This window comes from Gordionus sp. m RMFG-2023, chromosome 1, assembly GCF_954871325.1.
Source record: "Gordionus sp. m RMFG-2023 chromosome 1, tfGorSpeb1-WG-v2, whole genome shotgun sequence".
Taxonomy (NCBI): Eukaryota; Metazoa; Nematomorpha; class Gordioida; order Chordodea; family Parachordodidae; genus Gordionus; species Gordionus sp. m RMFG-2023.
The window spans coordinates 57,513,331-57,539,054 of NC_088775.1; the positions used below are offsets into that span (position 1 = coordinate 57,513,331).

Genomic DNA, 25,724 nt, shown 5'->3' on the forward strand with positions numbered 1-25,724 from the left:
CTAATATTATATTATTTGATAACTATTCAGAGATTGTCTCGAAATATTGATCTAAAAATTATGATATATATTTCTTATATTAATATAAATAAATTATAATAAAAAATTTACCATGTTGTCGGTAAAATTAAATGAGTGTGGTTGTTTTTGTGAAATAAACTTTAACATATTATTAAACGAATTTAATTCAAATATATTATCATTTTTAATATAAGAAAAAGAAAATTATATCAAAATTCTCTTAAAAGTATCTAAATACAGATACATCTAAGATAATAATATAGTTTATTATAAAAGTGTAGAACATTTTTGTATCTAGATACAATCTGATGATTGGCGAATAAATTACTAAATTTTTATCGAGCAATAAAGTGGAATCTGATCTATCCAAGTAGTAGTCAAATTCAATATTTTCGATAATTTATATTAAACAGAGCCTAGCCTAAATTTTTTTTTATTTTCCCAGCGCGAAATTTTTAATTAAAATATAAATTAAGCGTTTTTTTATAAAGATAAATAAAATCTCTTATATAATAAAAGTCTTGTCACATTTTGTGAAAAGTGAAGCAAGAACGATGTAAAAATAATATATATAATATAGGAAATACCATAAAAATATCCCCGATATAATCTTTTATAGATATTATACATTTTTATGAATTCAAAATTTCAAGCCTAATAATTATTTGATTTGGGCAATAGAAAATTCTTAAGGTGATATACCAGAATAATTTTTAAAAATTGTGCTTCTTTCTCAGTTTTGAAAATATCTGTTGTATTCTTTTTTGGTAAAATTTTTATTATTTCTTATATAAAATTTTTTTATATTATTTTCTTTTTTATATAGCTACAAATGAGTTTGTGTTGAAACTGTTATATTATTCTAAAGTCTTAGTGATACATAGTTTCGGTGGGAAAAAATTTGAATTATTGGATTTTTTACATCTCAGAAATCGGAGCAAATTGTTTTGCTATCCTGCATGGATAATAAAAAAATGTATCAAGAGGAATAATTTTCTTAGGTCATAAATAACAAATACATATATATATATATATAAATTTTGTCGAAATGATTCTGTGCATATAAAAATATTATTTGAGATATAATAGGAAAATTTCTGATTTACCCATCGTCAAATAAAGGAGAAAATTCTGACTCAATCGTCATTTTTGAAGGGATATCTGCTCGTAAAATTATAATTGTGTAATTGGTGCATTTTTAACCGTTTTTTTCGAAAACTCTTACCTTAGTCTCACATTTTTTGTATAGTTTAACTATGAAGAAATAAATTAATTAATTCGCGCCTCAATACTTAGCAAATTTTCTAAGCATGTGCTAGATTGAGCCAAATTCGCTAATTTTTAGCCATTACCCAACTATAGTTCCTAATACCAAGGGAATTCTAAAAAGTTTCGTTTTAATAAAAAAAATTTCAATTTTTAAATTATAGGCTAATCGGAATTGCAGGGTTTTGCTTATTTTACAAATCAAAGCTGAAATGAGCAGTTATAAAAACAGAAGCAAAACATTTTTTAATGAAATCGAAAAATCGCATCGTACGCTTTGGATTTTAACAGTCTATAACTATTCTATGAAGATTTTTAGTATTAAATTTATACAAATAATATTTGAAGTGGAACTAATAATCGCCTCTGGTGTAGTGTTGCTAATTGGCTCGTTTTATAATAAGATTTTAGCCAAAATAATACTTAGCCATCCTCGAGATTTCGTTAATAAATATCCAAAATTTTCTGCCATTTATGAACAATCTCCAGGCTTGCGTTAAATTTTTTGGTTAAAATATTGGGTAAGATGTTTTTAAAATCGAGCCATTTAACAACACTACTTTGGTCAACATATATTTTTATTATTTTAGGAACCTTAAAAATATATTAAAAAGTATGTAATGAAGAATCAGTTATCATTTCAAAATCTACATCCACCTTCTTATTTTATTGTACAAAATTTTGATGTTTATTGAGAAGTATATTCCTTATTATTTGTAATTCCTCAATCTCCAATTACTCATCCCAGACGGCAACCTAACCTTAACTCTCGACACCTAGGGCAAAAATGTTCACCATTCCACATCAGACAAACCTCTCATGCCCAAAAAGCCTGGGATTCTGTTTCCAGTTCCATTTTTACCTCCTTACAAACGGCCACCTTGAGATGAACCCTAATTCAATAATTTATAAAATGAAAACACGATATGAATAACTAGAGGCAATACCCAGCTCCAACCTTGGGTTACTCCACTCGACAGTGCAACTTAGAATCTTCATCGCCCCTCCCCCGCCTAAGATGTAACAAAGTAACACCATCTGTATTGACTATGGTAAATTATATTCAGAGTTACCACCCATTATGAGCAAACATTCTCATGGATGCCAAACCCGCCAGAAAGTTATCAACATCATACTAAAAACACACCTTCCCACCCTCGAATCAGGTTTCTTTAATGATAGTTCCAAAAACCCGTAGTATTACTTTAATATATTGGTCTAAAGTCTTCTCCTAGCCTGGAACTACACTTGAAATGATTTCTCAGCGAAATCAATCATTCACACTTTGATCTAAACCGAAACTATAAAAAGAAACAACAAATACACCGATATTAAATACACTATTGCCCATAGTTAACAACACCCTCGGAATCCTTAGGGATGAAACTTTCCAATTAATCAAATGCCTTGGAAAAAATAACTATAGACACCGAAGATCCCAATGGATGATTTTATGTCAACAGAGAATTTCCTTAGAAATTTATCGATCTAACTTCCCGTGCATCCACTCCTCCCTTGGATGGCCCCTAACCTTTTTTCATTTTTTCCAATATTCAGTTAGTCACCTTTTTTTGCCAAATTTTTGGAAATTTAATTTGTCATTCTTTTTTAGAAATAATTTTTCTTTATAATACAATATATCCATTCAGCTGTAAAATTAATTTAGTCAATATTCATTTGAATCTCTTATCTAAATTCAATGTTATATAAATATATTCAATGATAAGCCCAGAATTTCGAAAGACACTTGCATATCATTGACTAGTGTTGCTAAATGGCTCGGTTTAACCGATTTTAGAATAAGATTTTCGCCAAAATAATAGTACACCAGCCTTGAGAATTCGTTAATAGATGTCCAACCTTCTGTCATCTATTAGCAAAATTTTCAGGCTTACTTATTATTTTTTGGATAAAATAGTGATGGTAACTGCAAACAGTTTTTTGTATAAAAGGTTCTACCAACAAATACCTCCCAAAATAATTGACCTATATTAATAATTCCATGAGTTTAAAAACTCAAGTGATCTGTCCAACATGCAATCTACCTAAATCATTACCCAAACTAGGTAAAATTACTTTATTTCGACAAGGGAATATTCGATATCACTTTCCTGAAAAAGCAATTGTCTCAACCATTAAAACACCTCCAATTACACTTAATCAAATTTCTACAAAACCAATCATAAGTACATTAGCAAAATCAGTTGATACAACAATCATAACAACCAATCTTCAAGCTAACTTATCTGACACTTCTCTTAGACTAAAATAGGATCCACATCAAGAATTCTTAGAAGTACCTAAGCTTCAGTAGATCAATGCTTAACTAACCTTTTAAAAAATTTGAATTTGAATTTCAACCATTTAGACAAATGGCCAAATTTGTTTCTATTCACACCTCATATACTTAACATACACTTCGATGTTCTCCAAAGCTAACCAAAAAAATAAAACAATCTATATCATCTTTCAACATCGCCAACAAAATTACCATTTGTATGAAATATACACTTAACCCACCATTTGATACAACTTATTAAGCTAAATTAATCACCAAAAATATTAAGATTCTTAATATAATCAGCCCCCTTAAAATTTTAAATTCAAATGAAGGTTTAGCCCCAATAAATCATAACATGTTAAATTTACTCCAATTAAAGCATTCCACAGGTTCATATACAATACTCTTAGCCTATTTCATCTTATTTCAATGACATAGAGGTGTCATGTTCCATCAATTCATTTAAAAAATATTCAGCAGGACTTGATGGTCTATTCACTTGCAAGGCCCTAAAACCTACTATCCCATCAAGCAAAAACTATCTTAAACAAAATTCTTAAAGGTGAGAGACGCCGCCTGAGGTTAGACGTGCCTTATTTGGGGTACGACTAATAACTCTAAACAAAAAAGAACCATTGGATGAGTCATCAGTAGAATAGCGCAGAAATAATCAGTTTGAATTAAAGCCAATCTCAATGCCTAATTACAACCAAAAAAATATATGTTTTTTATAAAAATCGGTTCTGTCATATTTTTATACGAGATGTAAATATAACAAACCTTTTAAATTGAAATCGTTTTATTCGAATAAGAAATTTTACTATTGCCTGATTTAATGTTTTTAATTATTTTTATTTGTTTTTTTAAATATTTTATTTTGATATATATAAAAAAAGTTTATATTGTATCTTTATTTTTCTTTCCTTTAATTTACCGGCTGTGTCCTAAATGATTTGAAAAAAACCTCAAAATTTAAAAATATTCGCAAATTAATAAAAATATGAAACATGCCATCATCTTTTTTTATAAAACACAAAAAAAAAGAATTTAGGCAGATCAGATCTAAGAATGGCCACTATTTTTTTTTCTCTTTAGCTTTCACCTTTTCTGGTGGTAAGCTCCTTCAACATCTCTCTCCACTTTATGTTATTAATATAATCTCTTTTATCTAATTTATACTTCTTTATATTGGCTCTAACTTTATGGCCCCATTGAAGTTTTGGCCTTTTTGCCCATCACTTCCAAACTCTTAACTTTATTTCCTATGTAGTTCATAGGTCTTCTCATTGTGTGCCCATACCACCTAAGTCTGTTTACTAGTTGGTTGTATTATGGAACTGTAAATTTTTCCCTTTAATTTGTGTGGGATTCTTTTATCAAATAGCACTCCAGATAAAGATCTCCACTTTAGCCACCCTTGATTAATCTATCACCATCTTTTCTCTATTTACTTTTAATCCGTGCGTTTCTAGGATATTTATCCAACTCACTAGTCTTTCTTCCATTTCATCCTTAGATTCGGCAAGTATCACAATATCATCTGCAAATATCATATTCCACGGGACTGTTTGAGGTATATATAGAGTTAAGTTTTCTTGGGATTCTATCAAAGACCTTTTCTAGATCTAGAAAGACCATGTGTAGCTTTTTGTTCTTTTCCCTGTATTTTTCACTCATTTGCCTAATTGCGTGGATAGCATCGGTTGTTGATTTTCCAGGCATAAATCCAAACTGAGTTTCTCCTATTTCGATTATGTCTCTTAATTTTTTTTCTATTATTTTTCGTAAAGTTTTAGACAGTGTGACATTAGTTTTATGTCCCTATAATTTTGACAATTGTGTGGGTGTTGTACAAGGTTTTGACATGGGGAGTGTTCACCTAGATGGTATGTGGGGATTAAAGTTGAGAAGCTCCTGAAAATATTATTACCATCTATTCATTATTTCTTTTTCCTTTATTATCAATTTCCCATCTTTTTTTTGATTACTTTCGGAGCTCCGTTTATATCCCTAGAGTTCTTTTCTCGCTGTTTGGCTAATCTGTATATTTTATTTTGCCCTTCTTTGGTATGTAGATGTACATGTCATCGTATGCCATAGATTTGGCCCTGACCACCGCCTTTGTAGATTCTCTTGGATTTTTTGAATCGTCATATGGGTTTTTGGATTTGTACCATATTTTATAAAGGGCTTTTTTCTCCTGTATAGTGGTTTGTACCTCTTCATTCCACCACCATAGTTCTTTGTATGATTTGTTGCCTCCTCTTGTCAAGCCTAGTGTCGATTTGGCAGTGTCTAGAAAGGTCTGTCCACATTTTTTCACTGACTTGTGAGGAATCTATTGTTTCAATGTTTGCATTGATTGCAAAGGCATCTGTCATTATTTTTAATTTGCCCCATTTGATGCATGGTTCCAGTTTTATCTTGTTTTGATATCTTTTAATCTTCTGCGAGAGATTAGTATGTAATCTATCTGTGTTTTCCTTGTACCACTTTCGTATGTTATTAAATGACTTTCCTTTTTCCTATAGTAGGTGTTGGTTAAGGCAAGGTCGAAGGCTTGCGCAAATTTCAGTATATGCTCTCCTTCGTCATTTCTTTCTCCATATCCAAAACCACCATGATGCCTTTTGTAGCTATCTCTTGCTTTCCCCACATGCGCATTTATGTCACCACCAATTATGACTAGGTCAACCTTAGGGATTTCCATTACAGCTTCATCGAGGATAGCTCTAAAATCATCTTTCTCTTCTTCCTTGCAACCCGTTTGAGGAGCATATAATGAAAGGATGTGTAGTATTGATTGACCAATGCAGAGTTTTATCTTCATTAGTCTATCAGAGATCCTGTTGACTTCTACAACTGAGGAGGTTAGTTGACTGAGGATGATGCCGACACCGTTCCTATTGCTAACAGTCCATTATAGTACAATTTATTCCAATCATCAAAGTCTTCTGTCCTTTCCATTTCGTCTCTTGTATGCACGCTATATCAACTTTTCTCTTTGCCAATTCTCTCGTCTTACCTTTAAGCGTCCCAATATTTAAACTTGCTAATCTTGTTTTCTTTGCTTTGACCTTTACTTTACTTTTCACAGGATGGAGGTCTACACCCTGCGCGTCGCTTGGAGGGAACGTCCTATCTTTCATATTCATATTCCAATTTGTTTTTTTCATTTTGTTTATTGGACAGGTATCCTTAGAACCCGGCTGTCCAGGCCTGTCGGTGACCGGGGTGTCATCTCTAAGCTCCGAAATTTATCATACCATATGTCTTTACACATCAGTCATCGAAGAAAAACTTGAAAGTTTTTATGGTTCTTACCAGGATTGAACCTGCGTCCTTGTTCATACTCGTGTTTCCAAGGGTACATCTTACCCATTAGGCCACCCCGGCGATAAGAATGGCCACTATTAAAGAATATAATAAATTAATGATAACGCTACAAAATCTCTTCAAACAAATTGGTTTTCAGCAGATTTCAACAAATACGACAACTATTTTTTTACCAAAAACAATTTTAATGAAAGGAAAATTATACCCTAATTTTAATTTTGCTGAAAATATGCTTATTTATTCTTATAATATCGACAAATCATTGATTTAAGGAGTAAAAAAATTATTCAAAATTCTACCAAATCTTTTATTTTATATAATTATCTATTTTAAATATAAACAATAAATGCTAATTCAAATATATATTGGTTGTAGCATGATGTGAAATATTGGGGTTAGAATATGGGTGTATTTAAATTTAACATATTTTAATGTGGAATTTTATATGATCTTATACTTAGTAATTTAAGAACAAAAATTATTTTTGCAATAAATTTGTTTTTTATATTCGATTATTTGTTAATTTTATGATTTTTTGGGTCAAAAGTTTTATCGATCTATATGTTAATTTATACTCATAAATTAATAAGTTTAATTTAAATTTAATTAATTATAATATAACATATCAGATTATTATATATATGACATAAAAATGGGGGGGGGGGGGGGCATATATTTTTTAAATGTAAACAAAATATAAAAATCAACAATGGCAAAATATTTATTATAGTTCTAATAATATAAGAGGGGGGAGAATGGTATAATTTTTAGCTTTTTATATGTTAGCGGCAATGTGAGGTAGTGGTAGGCAGGGTAATTTTGTTATTTCGGCAAAGTATACATTGCCTGGTTAAATCAGGCAATGTGTAATTTTTGTAATATTATATTATTAATAATTTTTTCGGTATTATTAATAATTTTTTAAGATTAATATTATGTTTTAATTTTAAATATATTTGAATTTGTTACAATATATTTTTGATTGATATTTTTTTTTAATATATATATATATTTTTTTAAATATATTTTTTTGATTGATATTTTTTTTTAAATATATTTCATTTTTATTTTTTGTGTTATGTGATTTCTTTAATAAATTTTTTTAAATATATTTTTTTGATTGATGATATTTTTTTTTGTATTTTTTATTTTTTGTGTTTATATGATTTTTTTAATAAATATTTTAAAAAAATTATTTTGATAGATATTTTTTTTTAATATATATATTTTTTTAAATTTATATTTGATATATCTTTTGATCGCTATTTTTTTTAATTTTTGTGTTATATGATTTTTTTAATAAATTATTTTGATTGATATTTTTTAATATATTTTTTTAATAAATTTTTTAATATACATTTTTAAAATGATTATTATATATTTATATTTAACGTAATTTTATCTATTATATATCTTTTGATAGATAATTTTTTAAATAATAGTGACAAATGTCATAATCGTTATTTTTGAACTTTTTTTAAAGTAAATGGTTGAAAATATGTTTTGTAAACATGTTAAATTAATATTTCAGTGAAAGTGTACTATGGAAAAGTGACAATTGTCATAATCGTTATTTTTGGACTTTTTTGAGTTTTTTTAAAGTAAATGGGTAAAAATATGTTTTATAAACATGTTAAATTAATATTTCAGTGAAAGTGTACTATGGAAAAGTGACAATTGTCATAATCGTAATTTTTGAACTTTTTTTAAAGTAAATGGGTAAAAATATGTTTGGTAAACATGTTAAATTAATATTTCAGTGAAAGTGTACTATGGAAAAATGACAATTGTCATAATCGTTATTTTTGAACTTTTTTAAGTTTTTATAAAGTAAATGGGCAAAAATATGTTTGGTAAACATGTTAAATTAATATTTCAGTGAAAGTGTACTATGGAAAAGTGACAATTGTCATAATCGTTATTTTTGAACTTTTTTAAGTTTTTTTAAAGTAAATGGGTAAAAATATGTTTTGTAAACATGTTAAATTAATATTTCAGTGAAAGTGTACTATGGAAAAGTGACAATTGTCATAATCGTTATTTTTGAACTTTTTTAAGTTTTTTTAAAGTAAATGGGCAAAAATATGTTTTGTAAACATGTTAAATTAATATTTCAGTGAAAGTGTACTATGGAAAAGTGACAATTGTCATAACCGTTATTTTTGAACTTTTTTTAAAGTAAATGGGTAAACATATGTTTTGTAAACATGTTAAAATAATATTTCAGTGAAAGTGTACTATGGAAAAGTGACAATTGTCATAATCATTATTTTTGAACTTTTTTATGTTTTTTTAAAGTAAATGGGTAAAAATATGTTTTGTAAACATGTTAAATTAATATTTCAGTGAAAGTGTACTATGGAAAAGTGACAATTGTCATAATCGTTATTTTAGAACTTTTTTTAGATTTTTTAAAGTAAATGGGTAAAAATATGTTTTGTAATCATGTTAAATTAATATTTCAGCAAAAATAACGATTATGACAATTGTCACTTTTCCATAGTACACTTTCACTGAAATATTAATTTAACATGTTTACTAAACATATTTTTACCCATTTACTTTAAAAAACTCAAAAAAGTTCAAAAATAACGATTATGAAAATTGTCACTTTTCTATAGTACACTTTCACTGAAATATTAATTTAACATGTTTACAAAACATATTTTTACCCATTTACTTTAAAAAAACTCAAAAAAGTTCTAAAATAAGGATTATGACAATTGTCACTTTTCCATAGTACACTTTCACTGAAATATTAATTTAACATGATTACAAAATATATTTTTACCCATTTACTTTAAAAAAACTCAAAAAAGTTCTAAAATAACGATTATGACAATTGTCACTTTTCCATAGTACACTTTCACTGAAATATTAATTTAACATGTTTACAAAACATATATTTACCCATTTACTTTAAAAAACTCAAAAAAGTTCAAAAATAACGATTATGACAATTGTCACTTTTCCATAGTACACTTTCACTGAAATATTAATTTAACATGTTTACCAAACATATTTTTGCCCATTTACTTTAAAAAAACTTAAAAAAGTTCAAAAATAACGTAGTACACTTTCACTGAAATATTAATTTAACATGTTTACAAAACATATTTTTACCCATTTTCTTTAAAAAAACTTAAAAAAGTTCAAAAATAACGATTATGACAATTGTCAATTTTTATTGACAATTATGTTATTAAATGATATAAATAAATAGATTGAATATTAAGAAAAATTTATTTATATGGACACTATTCTAGGTGTAGCCTCTTTAGCTATTTAAAATCTTGAGGAATGAACCTCAAACTTAAAATAATATCAATTCTAATATCTTACAACATCTATTATTAAAAAATTATTAAAAATATACAAAATACATTTTTATAAAAAATAAATAATTTATATAATGCAATTAAAAATGTCTAATGGAGAATCATTGTCAGGTTGTGATGATATAGGTTTTGATGAAATATCATTTGTCTATAAAATATACAAAATACATTTTTATAAAGAATAAATAATTTATATAATGCAATTAAAAATGTCTAATGGAGAATCATTGTCAGGTTGTGATGATATAGGTTCTGATGAAATATCATTTGTCTTGAGATAATATAAATATTTCATAACCTGTTTTAAAGAGAAATTCCTTCTCATAGCTTAAGGATTCAGCCTCCTCTACAACTACCAAAAAATTATTAAATAAAATATAAATAAATTTAAAATATAAATTAGCTTTACAGCATCCCAGATGGGCTTTCTTCCAAAACATTTATTAACCAATTAAATTCATTCAGTACTTTAGGTTTATTTGTTGTTGAGATTTCCACATGAAAATTAACATTTCTAATATTTTATACAAGGTAATTAACTTTTTGAGAATAAATAATCTTTTATGAATAGTAAAATATTTTGTGGGATTTATTCAAATATAGATGGTAAGTAAAATCAATATAAATTTTGGATCAATATTGGATAGGCTATGTAGTAACGTCAGAACAGAATTTGAGGATTGGCACAGCCCTACTCTTTATTTTTCAAGTAGTTATTATCAACTTACCAATAAAATAAATAACATGAATATTTAATTAAGTAAGTTTTTCTATTTTCTCCTTATTCAGCTGATACTTGACATGAAAAAGAGTTCAGCATTTCTGCAAACCTTTCGGTAATTTCATCGTTCCATGTCCTAAAAATATTGTTATATCATTTAATAATAATTATTCTTACAATTTAGAAGAATTTTATCACTTCAAAATTTAAAAAGTTTCAAAAAACGCAAGCAAATTTGTCTTTTAAAGAATAATTTTAAATGAAAAACGGAAATGTGTTCAATTTGAACGAATGCATTTAAAATACATTGTTTGCGTTTTGAAACGCTGCGTTGCAACGTTTAATATGTGCGCACTATTAAGCTATTATTAATGAAAAAATGAAATATATTTCCGTCATTAATAAAAATTTATTTTTTTAAATTAATAAACTAATTTTTATAAAAAAAATAGTAAGTAATATTAAAGTATGTTATTTTTAGTATTTTATTCTCGTTTTTTTTAGTTTTTAATTATGTATTTTTTGTGTTTTTTTACTTTTTTTTTACTACCGATAATGGCACTATTTAAATGGGTCTACAATTACCATATCTTCTTACCTTATGTAGCCAAACGATCTTATTATTCGAAATTATTCTTGCACCGAATGACACACATGTTCACCCCTTTCTCATCAATATTATGCTTATTTCTTTTAAGGAAGATCTTGAACTATGATCAATAGTCCAATCAAGACCTCAAATCAGCAGCCAAATAAGGCTCGGGTCATTTCACGCTAAATGGATCAGATTTCGTGGACCTCTTTCAAATCGGATAAAACTTTGCACGCTAATATGTGAGGACTTATGCATTACTTAGTTTCTGAGATATAGCGTGTCAGAGCTAAAAATAATGGCGTCCTTCCTAATTTGGAAAAGAAAAAAAATATAAATTACTCAAAAAATATAAATGATAGAGACTTATATTGGTATCATTAGATAGCCCTTAAATCCCTTTCTTGAAAAAATTATATTTTTTTAAAAAAATCTCAGGAGTTTTTTCATATCTGGAAAAAGTTTTTAAAATCTTCTTGAACTTATTCTAAAATTATATATATTTATTAAATCAATATAAATTTATATTAAAAAAATTAGGTTGGGAAAATAATAATTTTTTAGTTATTTAATTTTTTTTAAATTATCGATAAAAAAAGTCATTTAGATGATATATAAAAATCTAAATTATTACTAGTTTTAAATAAAATTAATATAAAACAATATTTTAATAATAAAAATTTATATTATTTTAAAAAATATTTAAATTTTAATTAAAATATTTATCAACTCAGTTATTTCTATTAAATCTATATTTAAAAAATTCGACAGTTTTCCTAATATTAGCTAAATCCATCCGATTTGAATTAGAAATGGATAAAAGAAATATGTTTGCTCTAATCCATTCAATAAGTAAAACATAACTATATTTAAGATATTAGGAAAGTCACAAATAATATTTTTAAAAAACATAGTTTTTTAGCTAAATCTTCCCCTTGTGCCCTACCTGTGTAGAAATGGATTATCAAAAATTAAGGAAAATATGTCAAAAGTAGTTTCAACATTATTTATGATATTACGAAAAGTATCATTGAGGACATTAATGTTTCATTAAAAGAAATCGAGGAATCTCCTATTAAATCATACTGCATCGGAAATCAAATACCCAAAAGTAAATAAAAAAATTGTATAAAAAATATCATAGGAGTTATTCAAAGTCGTTCGTAAACGACCATGAATGTGAAAAATGGGAAAATATCTTTTTAAACAAGGTTTCAATGGGCTAAACGCAGTCCCGTAACATGAAAGTTTCATGCGTTTATACTAGAGGTGGGCCACGTGACACGATGGGTCATGGTTGGTCACAGTATGAGTGTGAATAAATTTTAAATTACTAGGCGTGACGGACCTTCCCAAAATTTTTGCTGGGAGTATTTGGGATCGAACAACCAGAGAAGAATTTAAAAGATGGAATTTTACGCGCAACAGTAACAACTGACATGCAAAAGATACATGTAGTTTGATAACTAGGTCTGAGAACTATTGAAATAAAAATTAATTCAAATCTTTAAGAAGGTAAAGTGGAAAAAATTACTTATCAAGACATGAGATTTAGAATGAATTATATTAATTGCTATGTAACTTGTTTTTATAATCTAAGGTGGTTGGCAGTTGTAGATAAAAATGAATAAACCAAAGAACGCAGGTTAGTTTTCTGCATCAACATGGAGCCTCTTCATCCTTCATTTTTCCAAATGAAGATAAACTAGAATTGTAAATCCTCAAACAGCGACAGGGTTTATTTACATGCTTACACCCGCTGACGTTTGGAAAATCACAATAAAATCGAGATCAATATTAATTAAATGTTGTTTTTATAATTACATATATTAATTTCATTTTAAAAAAAATAATAATTTAGATTTTTTAGCATATCGCCATCTAAAAATTATTTTTTTTTAAATAAATTTATATTGATTTAATAAATATATATATATAAATTTTTAGAAAATTTAAGCATAAAATCAAACCTTTACCATTATTGAAAATAAAGATTAATTTTTAATCCCCGGAACTAATTATGTTAGGGCTAAATATAAATTGCATAGGTCCTCACAACATGATTTGAAAGAGGATATGAAAATGGCTTTTTAGATCGAATTGTCATGGAATGACCAGCTCGCTTTATTTATCAATTTAAAATTTTTAGTTTCAAGTTTCGGTTTGAATACCCGTAATCATTCATTTCAACGCTTTTAGTCTGAAAGATCGTCTAATTTCACAATAAAATATAATTTATATATCGGGTATAAACCTATTAAACTTAGTCCAAAATTATGAGGAATTTGTTGAGAAACAATCATGGTCCTCTCGGTTCCATCGGCTCGCATACTTTCTATCATATCTTTCATAGCATCATTCCAGAATATTCTAGGGTTCTTATCGAATAGCAGTCCTTTGCCTGCCATGTAATCAGTTCTGTAATCCACGACGATACCATTGGGCCAACCCATATCGCCACCACTTAATAAGATTTTACGGTTGGTTCCATCCATGTGTGCACTCTCCAGCTTAGGCATATTGCCCCAATCCGTCCAATACATGTAACTTTTTTTGAAAATAAAATTCTAAATGTTTACGTTTGCCTTATAAAATCTACAAATATGTAATAATAAACTGGTGTATATTTATAACTCTTTAAAACAAATTTATCACATATGGGACGTTTAACATTAATATTTTTGGTCAAAAAGGAGTGTCGATGTTTTAAACTTTTCATATTTTTGAGTAAAATATGGATGCTTCTATCCATAAATAAACAAAACAATAAACATTATTAATATATAGAGTCAATCAGGCGCGTAAGCAGCGGGGGGGGGGGGCAAATACCTCCCCCCAAGCCAAAAAATGCAGATGTCAGGATATATTTTTCAAAAATATTATTGCTTATATTAATTTATATATTTGTTAATATTTATTTCTATCTCATATTAAATATATATATTTAATTACATTTACATATTATCACATTCATAAGTTATTTTATCAATTAATTTCAATTTCAAGTTTTCCGGCGTAATATTTACTTATTATTTTCAAATTTTTAGGCGTAATATTTATCTACCATTTTCAAATTTCTAGTCAAATAATAATTATTTCTGAAACTTCTTGTCCAACAGGGAGAAGGAAATTGCAAGTTTGTCCAACGAGATAGAGTCTTCGCCATCATGCAGTAACAGCTTTTATGGAGTTAGATTAGCCGATTATTATTACTGAAATATCACAATAACCTGAAAGTAATATTTCTTCAGAAGCAAGAAAATTATTAAATTCAATACTTATTCCAAATTTTTTTCCTCATTAGAATGTATTATTTAATTATACAAACTATATGTAATACTTTTCAAAAATATGACATAGCTTGATTAAGAAGATGAGAATAGCGGAGAGCATTTTATTAGAACTCAAGAAAATTAGGGCTAATGTTGATGAAGAATCATATTTTATATTTAATTGTTGAGTCAAAAGCAGAGCTATAAATGTTTAATATTTGTCTCCCACGACTTGTAGCAAGGCAAGCTCATCGTTAAAACGTTAATATAGGATCAGTAGAAGAGTATATCTTAGTTACAGATACATTTATAACCCAAATAATTTTTAATTCATCATGCAACACTTACCAATCTATTACTTCAATAAAAGCCTGCCTCAGATGGTGATAGAAAAAAAATATTCGTTAGATTTTTATCATGAAGATGTTAAAGTATCTTATGATGCCTTACTAGCTGAATAACTATGTTTATAAGATTAACTATGGTTGATATAGTCTCAAAAAATGCTATGGATGCTCTGCATTATTTCAAACACATTTTAGATTATATTCCCAATGTATTAAAAGGGTTTACATATATTAACAACTCTTCCCATTAGTAAACTAATGAGAGAACATTCTCTTTTTTAAGAAGAATAACAGAGCCCTGCAGAATTACCATTTGCAGGGCTTGGCCCGGATTTTTTTTAAAAAATTTCAGGCCCGGCCTGGCTTTTTTTTTAAATAAAATTTTCACGCCCGGCCCGGATTTTTTTAAAATAAATTTTATTTATTTTTGATTTTTATAGCTAATAATAAGGATTTCAAATATAGGCTGTTTTAAAATATACAGCCCGGCCTGGGTGCTTTTTTAAAATAATTCAGGCCCGGCGTGGGTGTTTTTTTAAAAAAAATTTGGGCCCAGCCCGGGTATATTTAAAAAAGTTAAAATACGGGTCCTTGAAAAACATACCAAGAAGTACAACTACTGAAATTAGATTGAAAGGTTTGTATCTTTTGAATATTCATAGGCATTTGACGACAAAATTAGCTCAACCCCAACGAAGATTGGATTTTACATTGTAAATATATAACATACAAAATACAATTATTCCTAAGAAACTTTTTGTGTATTAATATATATTTCCAACAATTAAATTTTTTATACTTTATATATAAATTTTAAAGGATTCAAATTTCTATTTAGGGTCATTTAGGTATTCTTATAGTGGTTATATTCACTTTATATTTTATAATTCACATTTATTTTATAGTTTTTCATATACCGCCAGTTATATCCGTTTAATATTTTTTAATTCACATTATTTTATTGTTTTTTATATGCCAGTTTATACATATAATTTTTTTATAATACACATTAATTTAAAATTGTGTATTAGAAATAGTTATTAGTCATAATAAATTTATGCTTGATATTTTTAAAAAACAATAATATTTCGTAAAAAATTTTATTACCCCCCCCCCCCTCCAAACCAAATTCTTGCGTACGCGCCTGGAGTCAATTAAAAACATATTTGGTTAATTAAATGATAAATCAACAAAAAACACCATTTTCAACCCGACCCCCTCATTTTTCTAAAATTTTTAAAGAATTTGAATATATTACATCTAAGAAAAAAATAAAATTGTAGCCTTCAACACAACGACTGAGATATGGTGTCGAAAAAATAGAGCATTTGGGGCAAAATGTTCTTCCTTTAAATTAAATATCTTTGAATATAATTGAGCTAAAAGCATCATTTAAATTTTTTTTATATAGCTTAATGGTAGACCTTTAAAGTTATATAATGCTAAATATTTTAAATATCAAAAATAGGATGAAGAAAGCCGGAAATGATCATAAAATCAAATCATTTTCTCAATTTTTTTAATGAATAATGATAGGATTAACTAATACGTATGCAAAATTTCACGTTGGGCCGAGCACAGGTTTGGAAGACATGGGTATTTTACTAATTAGTCTAAAAAGCTATCAAATATTTTATGTCTAATATTTAAAAAAAATAGTCATTTAAGATCTGAAAACTATTGTTATATTTGATGAATTCAAATTTTTAGTCAATATTCAAATAAAGTAACCTATGATCCAGAAAAAAAAATCAATTTTTAACTATAATTTTATATTATTAAATTTATATGTCGTAAATTAAATAATTCACAATATGAATAAAATTTAACTTTAATTTTATTTTCCATAAGAGGTATAAATTAGACATTCACGCCGTTTCACGCTTACTACTAATAAAATTTTGACCCGACCCGACCCGCCCGCTCACGAAAGACAATATTTTGGTCACGCCCGAAAATTCACGGTGTTTTTAAATTTTTTCAAAACTTTATTGCTATATTTTTACGCTTTTTGAATTTATTCGAACATAGTTTTCATTTCTCTAATTCCATATTAATAACACAAAATAATTACAACTTACAAATCAAATTTTTATTTAAAAAAAGATGAATGTACATGTTTTTATTTCAATTGTGTTCGCCTTTCCTCTAATAAACGATTGGCTATAGAAAATAACCTTAGAAGCCGAACTTGCCGGGGCTGACAAAATTTTGCTAGCTTATTTTCTCAAAAAAGTAAATGAATTTTCCTGTTTCCAAAACTTCTAAATATTGTTATTGTTATTTGTTTAATGAGCGATGAATCTTTTAAATTAATCCTCACAACTTTCATCGGTAGATATTATTGCTCTATCAGAATCATCTAGAAATTCTCTAAATGTTTCTTTTAGAATATACGGTTCTTTTATGTGTGCAGGGTGAATTAGAAAAGTAAATGATAGTTGGCATTAACATATGCATATCATCTAATTTTATATTATTTCCCATTTTTAAGTTTGTTTTATATATCTTTCTATTCTTCATCTATTAAAAACTTAAGACTTTTGAAATTCAGATTTAGAATTAAGCCTACCTCATAAATTTTGGTAAAGATAAATGGACATAAAACATATTTAAATTAACTTATTTATTACCAAATTTCCATTGGTGAACGAGAATTGAGAGATTTATTATTATTCATTCAATTGAAATTTTATAAAAAGGGGGAAAAAATGTTGTTTATAAAATGCGTAATGTTTTTGGTTTCAAAAATTATACTTTTTTCAAAAAGAACTAAATTAATTATAATTATAAAATTGCAAATTTATATTCATAAAAAAACAATTTTATAAATTAAAATTACCGTGACGGAAAATTTAGGTTCATGCCCAATTACGCCTGTCAAAAATTATGAAGGCTCGTCACAATAATATAAAATGTATTCACACTCATACTGGGATCCACCATGACCCATTGTATCACGTGCAAATTAAATAAATCTAAAATATTTATTATCTGGTTCTCATAAAGCTGAAGGCTAGCTCTTGCGGCTAACCTTTTGGAAATTCCTCCTAAACTATCGCAAGCACTTTTGTTATGGGCTGTTGCGAAAAAGTCTCATTCTGATTTGATTCCGAAATCGAGTTCATGATGGCAAAGTTTATGAAAATTTATTTTATATTGCCGTTACTGTGCTATCAGAAAAATAAAATATTTTTGATATATTTTGAAATTTTGATTTAAGAAAATTCATTTTAGTTTGTAATGAATAAACGATACATGCGTTGTGTTGAATGTTTATCTAAATTGAATGGATTGTAACAGTATAAAAAAAATTATTTTTGCATTAGAAATTATTGGGTCATTTTATTTTGAAAGTTTTTATAGTATAAAATATTTAGGCATTTCTAATTCATGATAAAAATTCCTTAAAAAAATGAAAACGACGCCTAGTAAGAAAAACTGTCTAAAAATCTAAAAAAAGAAAAAATTGGGAACTTTGTGAATGAATTCAATATATTACAAATTAACAATACCCCCCCCCTTCCTACACTTTTTCAAATCTTTTAAATGCATAAAATAATAAAATATTTGAAAGCTTTTGACTTAAATACATTACAATGAATTAATTAGCAAATATTCAATAAGAAGTTTTACAATTGGTTGATAATTAAAATGCTATATCTCCTAAGCTTATGCTCGGTCCAACTATTTTAAATATCTTTGGATATAACTGAGCTAAAAGCCTCATTTAAATTTCTTTAGGCCTTTGTAGATATATAATGTTAAAAAATTTTAAATATCAACAATCGGAAACGGTAATAAAATCAAATCGGTATTTTTTCTCTCAAAAATTTTTTTTTTGAATAGCGACAGAATTAATTAATAAAAGTGTAAAATTTCAAGCTGAGCCGAGTACAGGTTTAAAGGATGTGGCATTTTAATCATTAGTCAATTGTAAAAATTCGTAATATATTTGAAAAATAATTAATTGTGATATATTTAAGCTAAAATCTTTTAAATATTTAATGTAAATAAGTCAGAGACCTGCAGAGGTACCATTTGCATAGGGCCTGGATTTTTTTAAAAAAAATTCGGACCGATCCTGATTTATTTAGAATATATAATATTTATTTTTAATTTTAATAGATAATAATGACGATTTAAAATATTCGATCCGGCCTGGGAATTTCTAAAAAATGAATTCTAGGCCTGGACGGAGTATATTTAAAAAATTAAAGTGCGGCACGGTGGTACCCGGGCTTAGGACCGGGCCTGCAGATATATGATTTAAATAAGATTATACATGATGTGGGGGGGGGGTCTATTGTATGTAATTTACTTCGTTCCTAAAATTCGCACAATTTGGTTAAAATATATGTTGTGAAGGCCTAAGAAATGTGGTTTCGATAAAATTTGCACTACTTGACAAAAAAATAAGAAATATGTTATAAAAATTTTTTCAGAAGATAATTTTAATATTAACGATGAATGTGAAATAATTAATTCTCGAAATAAAAATTGTCAAATATTGACGGTTTTATAAAAATTATTATACATTAAAAACAAGAAAAATTTTCTACGACTGAATCCATGGCAAGGATAGCAAAGAAATTGGTCAAGAAAAATTTATCCAATCCAAATATTATTAGGGCTGCAATGTTTTTTGAGACTATTTTATAGATATTATTCGAAAATTTTATAATTCGATTAAGAGTCGTATGATGCCTGGTAAAAATGGTTTTATATCAATAAATGTTAAAAGAGTGAAACAATTGAAAAAAATCCTAATCATATGCCAACATAGAGAATTATATTCCAATTTAGAAACTCATAGAACTTGAATAAAATTGCAGATTTAAGACCAATTCTTTTTTTTTCTAAACTAAAATGATTGGTTTTCTTAAAATCAAAATTTATCAAAAATGTTTTTTTATAAAATTCATAATCGTAAACTTGAATTAGAAATCAATGCGGAATGACATTTTTCATAAAGGCCCATGGCAAACATTGCCAAACTTTAGCGTTCATATGAGAATCAAATATTATACATTAGATTCATTTTAAAATATCACTGAAATATTACGCATATGTAAAAGATGATAAATATGTTAAAATATTTGGTTCTCAGAATACAAAAGTGTTGATGCATTTATGCCACGGGAAAATTAAATTAAGGTTTAATTATTTTCATATTGTGAAAATTATTGAATATGCAAAATATGAAAATTAAATTTTGGCTAAATTATAATCAGGGATGTGAACCCTTCGACAAAAAAAAAGGGTCCGGGTTAGGGTCCTGTAATAAATTTAAAAAGGACCCGGGTCCAGGGTTCGGGTTCAGGGAACATAAAAATAATGACTCAAAATAAGACTTTTTCCCATTCATTTTTTTTATTTTTATTATACTTCAATATATACACATTCATAATTCCAAATGAAATAATTTATAGTTCTACGCTTACCTAAAATAGAGTCATTTTTATAATACATAAATTATTGTACTTGTGTCGCTGGCACAGCCATGACGATTCTAGACAAGGTATATAATTCTGGATATATAAATTTTCTTCCCAGAATTTTAAAATATTTCCATCTTTATTTATTCTCTTTACTTCGGAGAACTTTTCTAATAAAGATACAATAGGTATTTTTTGCTCCTTTCTATCTAACGATAATTTGATTTTTTTCTCTCTATCTAATAGTAAAATTTCCAGATCATCAATATTGCGTTCATTATCATTGTTCTCGCCACAATCAGTAGATATTGTAGTAGCCTCCAATATATTGTTAATAATAGAGTTTTGGGTATGCCATAAATCCTCAAGATGGTCTATAGCCATTTGTTTTTGCTCAATACTTAATAAAACTTGATATCGAGGGTCTAAATATATTGTAGCATATACAACACTATTTTGTAAATATTGTTGCTTTCTAATTTTCATATTTTCTAATATTTCATATGAAAAAAAATTTGTAAATCTTTCTAACTCTAATCGACATCTTATCCATATGCCATAAAAATCCGATAAACATAACTGTTCTGCTTGCAATCTTAATGTAGTTATTTTTAAAGGAACCAACACACTAGTAAGGTCTTTTATTTGATTCCAATCATCTTCCGACAAAATGACTTCACATGCTCCTATAATAAAATCATTACAGAAATCTTTCAAACTTATTAATCGCTCTAGCATCATACAAATAGATGACCAACGTGTTGTGCAATCTAATATAGCCATTTGCCTTTTCATCGATTTTAATATTCTTACAATTGTGGGAGTTCTTAAATATTTTACAACATCCCTTGCTTTATCAATTATAGTTTTAAATTGATTATTTTTTAAGGAATCATTAATAGCCAATTGTAACGTATGGGCTGCACATCTGATACAGTATATTTTTGTGGAGAAATCTTTTATTATTTCCTGTAAATCAATTTGACTTATTTCCTCATAATTATCATCATCATCATCTATATCATCCATTTTTTCCAGTGAACATTCATTTAATAATTTGATTGATTTTACGAGATTAGCACCGTTGTCTGTAGTAATTGTATAAACGTTTCTAATAGGAATATTAAATTTATTTAATGTTTCTAGTATCATTCTTTTTATATTTTCAGAAGTTAAACTCTCCTTAATCTCCTTCATAGCTAAATTTCAATATTATATTATCTCCTTTTATATACTGTATATTTATTCCTAGAATATTTCTCCCTAATCTTTGGGCGGAATCAATTTTTAATGAAATTAATTTGTTTTTTGTTTCATTTATTATTTTTGCTTGTATTTTTTTCGATTCATTAACCATTAAGTCCTTAATTTTAAAGCGATTAATTGATGTTCCAATTGCTTTACTAATAAGGTCAATAATTTTTTTTAAACCCGAATCCTCAATATAATTCAAAGGTCTTCCATTTACTGTAACAAGTTCAACTAAAACATTCATAAATATCTCTTCACACATTTGAATATGAATGCTTTTTTTTAAGCAAAATTTTTCAATATTATTTTCATTCTTCTTTAAAATATGTAGGCTTTTTAACAATGTCTTCTTCCAAAAATTTGGTTTTTCTATTTAAATATTTCTCAAAGATTATAGAATGATGTATTTTTAAATGTCTTTCCAGGTTAGTATTGTGTAAACCTTTTATCATTATGTGGCAGGTTTTGCACTCAGAATCCCCTTTAGTTGTATTATAATACTTAATTTGTTTAAAACTTAAAAGTATAGACACATAGAAATATTTTTTTTATTAAGGCTGCATCCAAAATCTTAAAAATATAAATAAATTTTGAAGAAAAAAATTACATAATCTATTTTTAAAGTAAAAATAAAATGGTGTTCAATTTTATTTTTCATATTTATAAAAATTTGTGAAATTTTTATAAAAAATTAGTAAGTAAAATTTTTCTTAATGCTGTTAATTTTTTTAAATGTACTACCCATAGACTTTTATACTAATATATTTTAGTGTCAAAATAATTAAGGAAAGCATAAGAGTGCACAACCTTTGGTGCAAAAATGACTTAAAAATTAGATATTCTAAAGAAAATAGGAAAATTTGGGAGGAAAAAGAAAAAACAAAACTTGAATTATGATCTAATGAAAAAAAAATTTTAACTGTAAAGGCTTTATAATCTGGTAAAAATAAAAAATTATAATTTAAAAGATGCTGGAAAATTATATTATTTCTATCACAATTTTATTTAACTCAAATATAATAATTTTTTATATATATTTTATGGAAAGAATATCTTTCAAAATAGGATTATTGGTTTTCCCAACTATTTATAAAATATTGATATAATTATTTACAACATAGTATATATTAATTAAGTATATAAAAAATCTAAATATAACTATTATCAAATAATAGGTTCTTAATAACTGAAAGGTAATATAAAATAATAAATACAATTAAATATTTATAATCATATCAAGCATTTTTAATATTTTAATTTTTTTAAAGCTTAAATGTGTTCAAAGTGTTTCGTTATTAATTTGTGAAAATTTTAAGATTTTTTCAAAACATTTTGGATGCAGAATAAATAAAATAATATGATATATTTACAATTTTGATTAATTTAAATTTAATTCTCAAAAAATCATAATCTTAATAGCACAATAATCACTTAATAAAACTTTATAAAACAAGTAAACAAAGTTATTATATAAGATATAATTATAAAATATTATTACTTGCAGTAAAAAAAAATTCCAAATATTTCACTTTCAAATCAAAATACTCAAAGTATTCCTAATAAGAGCAAATAAATTATCACAATTAAAATATTACTTACACTATAAAATAATTTATGGTATATCTCTAAATAAAATGAAATGAAGTCCAGGAAGAAAAGCGAAAGAAAAACGCTAATATATAATAAATGATTCCACGAAAAAAATTAATAAAATTATAAAAATTTTATATTATTTTTTTAAAAAAATATTTTTATGTTAGAAATTTTTTTATAATACCCTGAACCCTTGAACCCTCCACTTTTTAAAAGGGTCCGGGTTAGGGTTCAGCCAAAATACGAGGGTTCAGGGTCCGGGTTCACATCCTGATTATAATCAAAAGTTGATTTGTAATTTTTAATTATTATTCTAAGGAAAATTCGATTCATCAAATAAATTAACCAAGGTCCCCCCCTCCCCCCAAAAAAACTTCGCAGATCATAAATAGCTATTTTTTAAATACTAAACATAAAATATATGATAGCTTTGGACTTATATTACAATTATTGATTAATATCAAATATGTATTAAAAATATTTGCAATTCACTAATGATTAAAATGTCATATCTCCTAAACTTGTGCTCAGCTTAATTTGAAACTTTGCACATTTATTAATTAATTCTGTAGCCTTTCAAATTTGAGAGAAATAAAAAAAAACCAATTAAATTTTATGACTATTTCCGGCTTTTGACATTTAAAATTTTTTAACAATATTTTACATTATAAACTTTAAAGGCCTACCATTAGGGCTATAAGAAAAATTTTAAATGACGCTTTTAGCCCAATTATATCCAAAGATATGTAAGATTAAAGAGATAATTTTGCCCAAAAAACCCCATTTTTACAACTTTTAGTGGCCCGTATCTCAGCCGCTGTTTGGAGTTGGAAATTTTATTTTTTTCTTAGTTATAATATATGCAGACTCTAGTTAAAATTTTAGAAAAATTTTAGGCAGTCGGGTAGAAAATCGTGTTTTTTTGCAGATTTGTCATGGAATTCACAATATATAAATCAATATAAGTTTTTTTTGGAAATTATATTAGGTTTTTATTGTTTGTAATAATTATCTTTTAATAAAAATAATTATATAAGAAAAAATAATGTTTAAAAAATTATATATTTACCCATTAAATGGATCCAGCGCTATTCCTCTGGGCTGGTCCAGCTCTTTGTTTATCAAAGTAATCCTAAAACTGGCATGTTTATCAAGGTTTTGGCGAGTCCTTATGTTATAAAAATCGAGCTTACAAGCTTGTATTTTATCCATTCCAGCATCCGTCCAATACAAATTCCGGCCGATCCAATCGAGGGCTATGCCATCGGGACTTATAATATCCTCCTCGGTTAAGATTTCGTGGTCTATCATATTATAGTTTTTAAAAAAATATTAACTTAATTGATAGCCACATAAGTTATTAACGACATTAATTTAGTTAAAAAGAGGGCATTCATTAGTTTAAAGTGTCATAATATCAATTTTTCCTTTTTCAGTTTAATGGCGATTTCCAAGTTTCAGGTTAGCCTTCCCCTATGATTTTCCTTTTCCATTTTTGACGGCTCAAAGCTTCATTATTTGTAAGATTTATTTTTCTCATATCCGCCGATATCACCTATATCGCGTCATCTTAGACCTTCCTCGAGGTCTTGATCTGCCTACTTCCATCAAGGTGCATCTCTTTACCCAGTCATCTTTTGTGTTCCCAAACCATCTTAGTCTTTCTTTTCATTACCACTCAAATCACTTCTATTCCCATTCTTGCTCGCAATTCCTTATTAGTTTTTCCCTCTTTCTGAGGTACCCCACTTATTCACCTAATCATCCTCATTCACATATTCACCTAATCATCTTCATTCACATATTCACCTAATCATCCTCATCTCTATTCTTTTTTCTCTTGAAGCAAATATAACGCTCATATACAAATAAAATTTCTTAAGGATGGATGCAACGAATAATTCCACAAATATGACCAAATTTGTCAGATTGGATTTCTCTAAATTTAATAGCGATGACAGCGCCTATATAAGGAAATTGCAAAGTTTTTTCGACATAAGCAAAATTTTTAAAGGGGAAAAGGTAGCTTTGTTTTTTCGAAGTCTACCCGACAACGAATTTAACAGCATTTGAACAATTTGTACGGAGGCAGACCTCCAGGACCCAATTGCTCTTCTTGACCAATTTAAGCTTCAAAATCCTTCGAAGACCGTGAATGGCAGACTCTCTGTATTTTATACTGCCACCCCAGGTAAAGAGGTGACATTCACAGCATGGGTTATACGCTTAGCCAGACTCAATAAAGAATGCAAATTTGGTGGCATTCAA

General features: G+C 27.0%; 1 protein-coding gene across 1 annotated transcript in view; it reads right to left on the minus strand.

Moving 5' to 3' along the window:
- The window catches only part of LOC135927858 (low-density lipoprotein receptor-related protein 6-like), a 173,178-nt gene that overhangs the window by 117,643 nt on the left and 29,811 nt on the right, over positions 1-25,724 (minus strand). The window contains exons 9-10 of the mRNA XM_065464086.1: positions 24,526-24,760; positions 13,810-14,102 (exon numbers count right to left, since the gene is read on the minus strand). Coding sequence (XP_065320158.1) covers positions 13,810-14,102; positions 24,526-24,760 — 528 coding nt within the window. The remainder of the gene's footprint in view (positions 1-13,809; positions 14,103-24,525; positions 24,761-25,724) is intronic.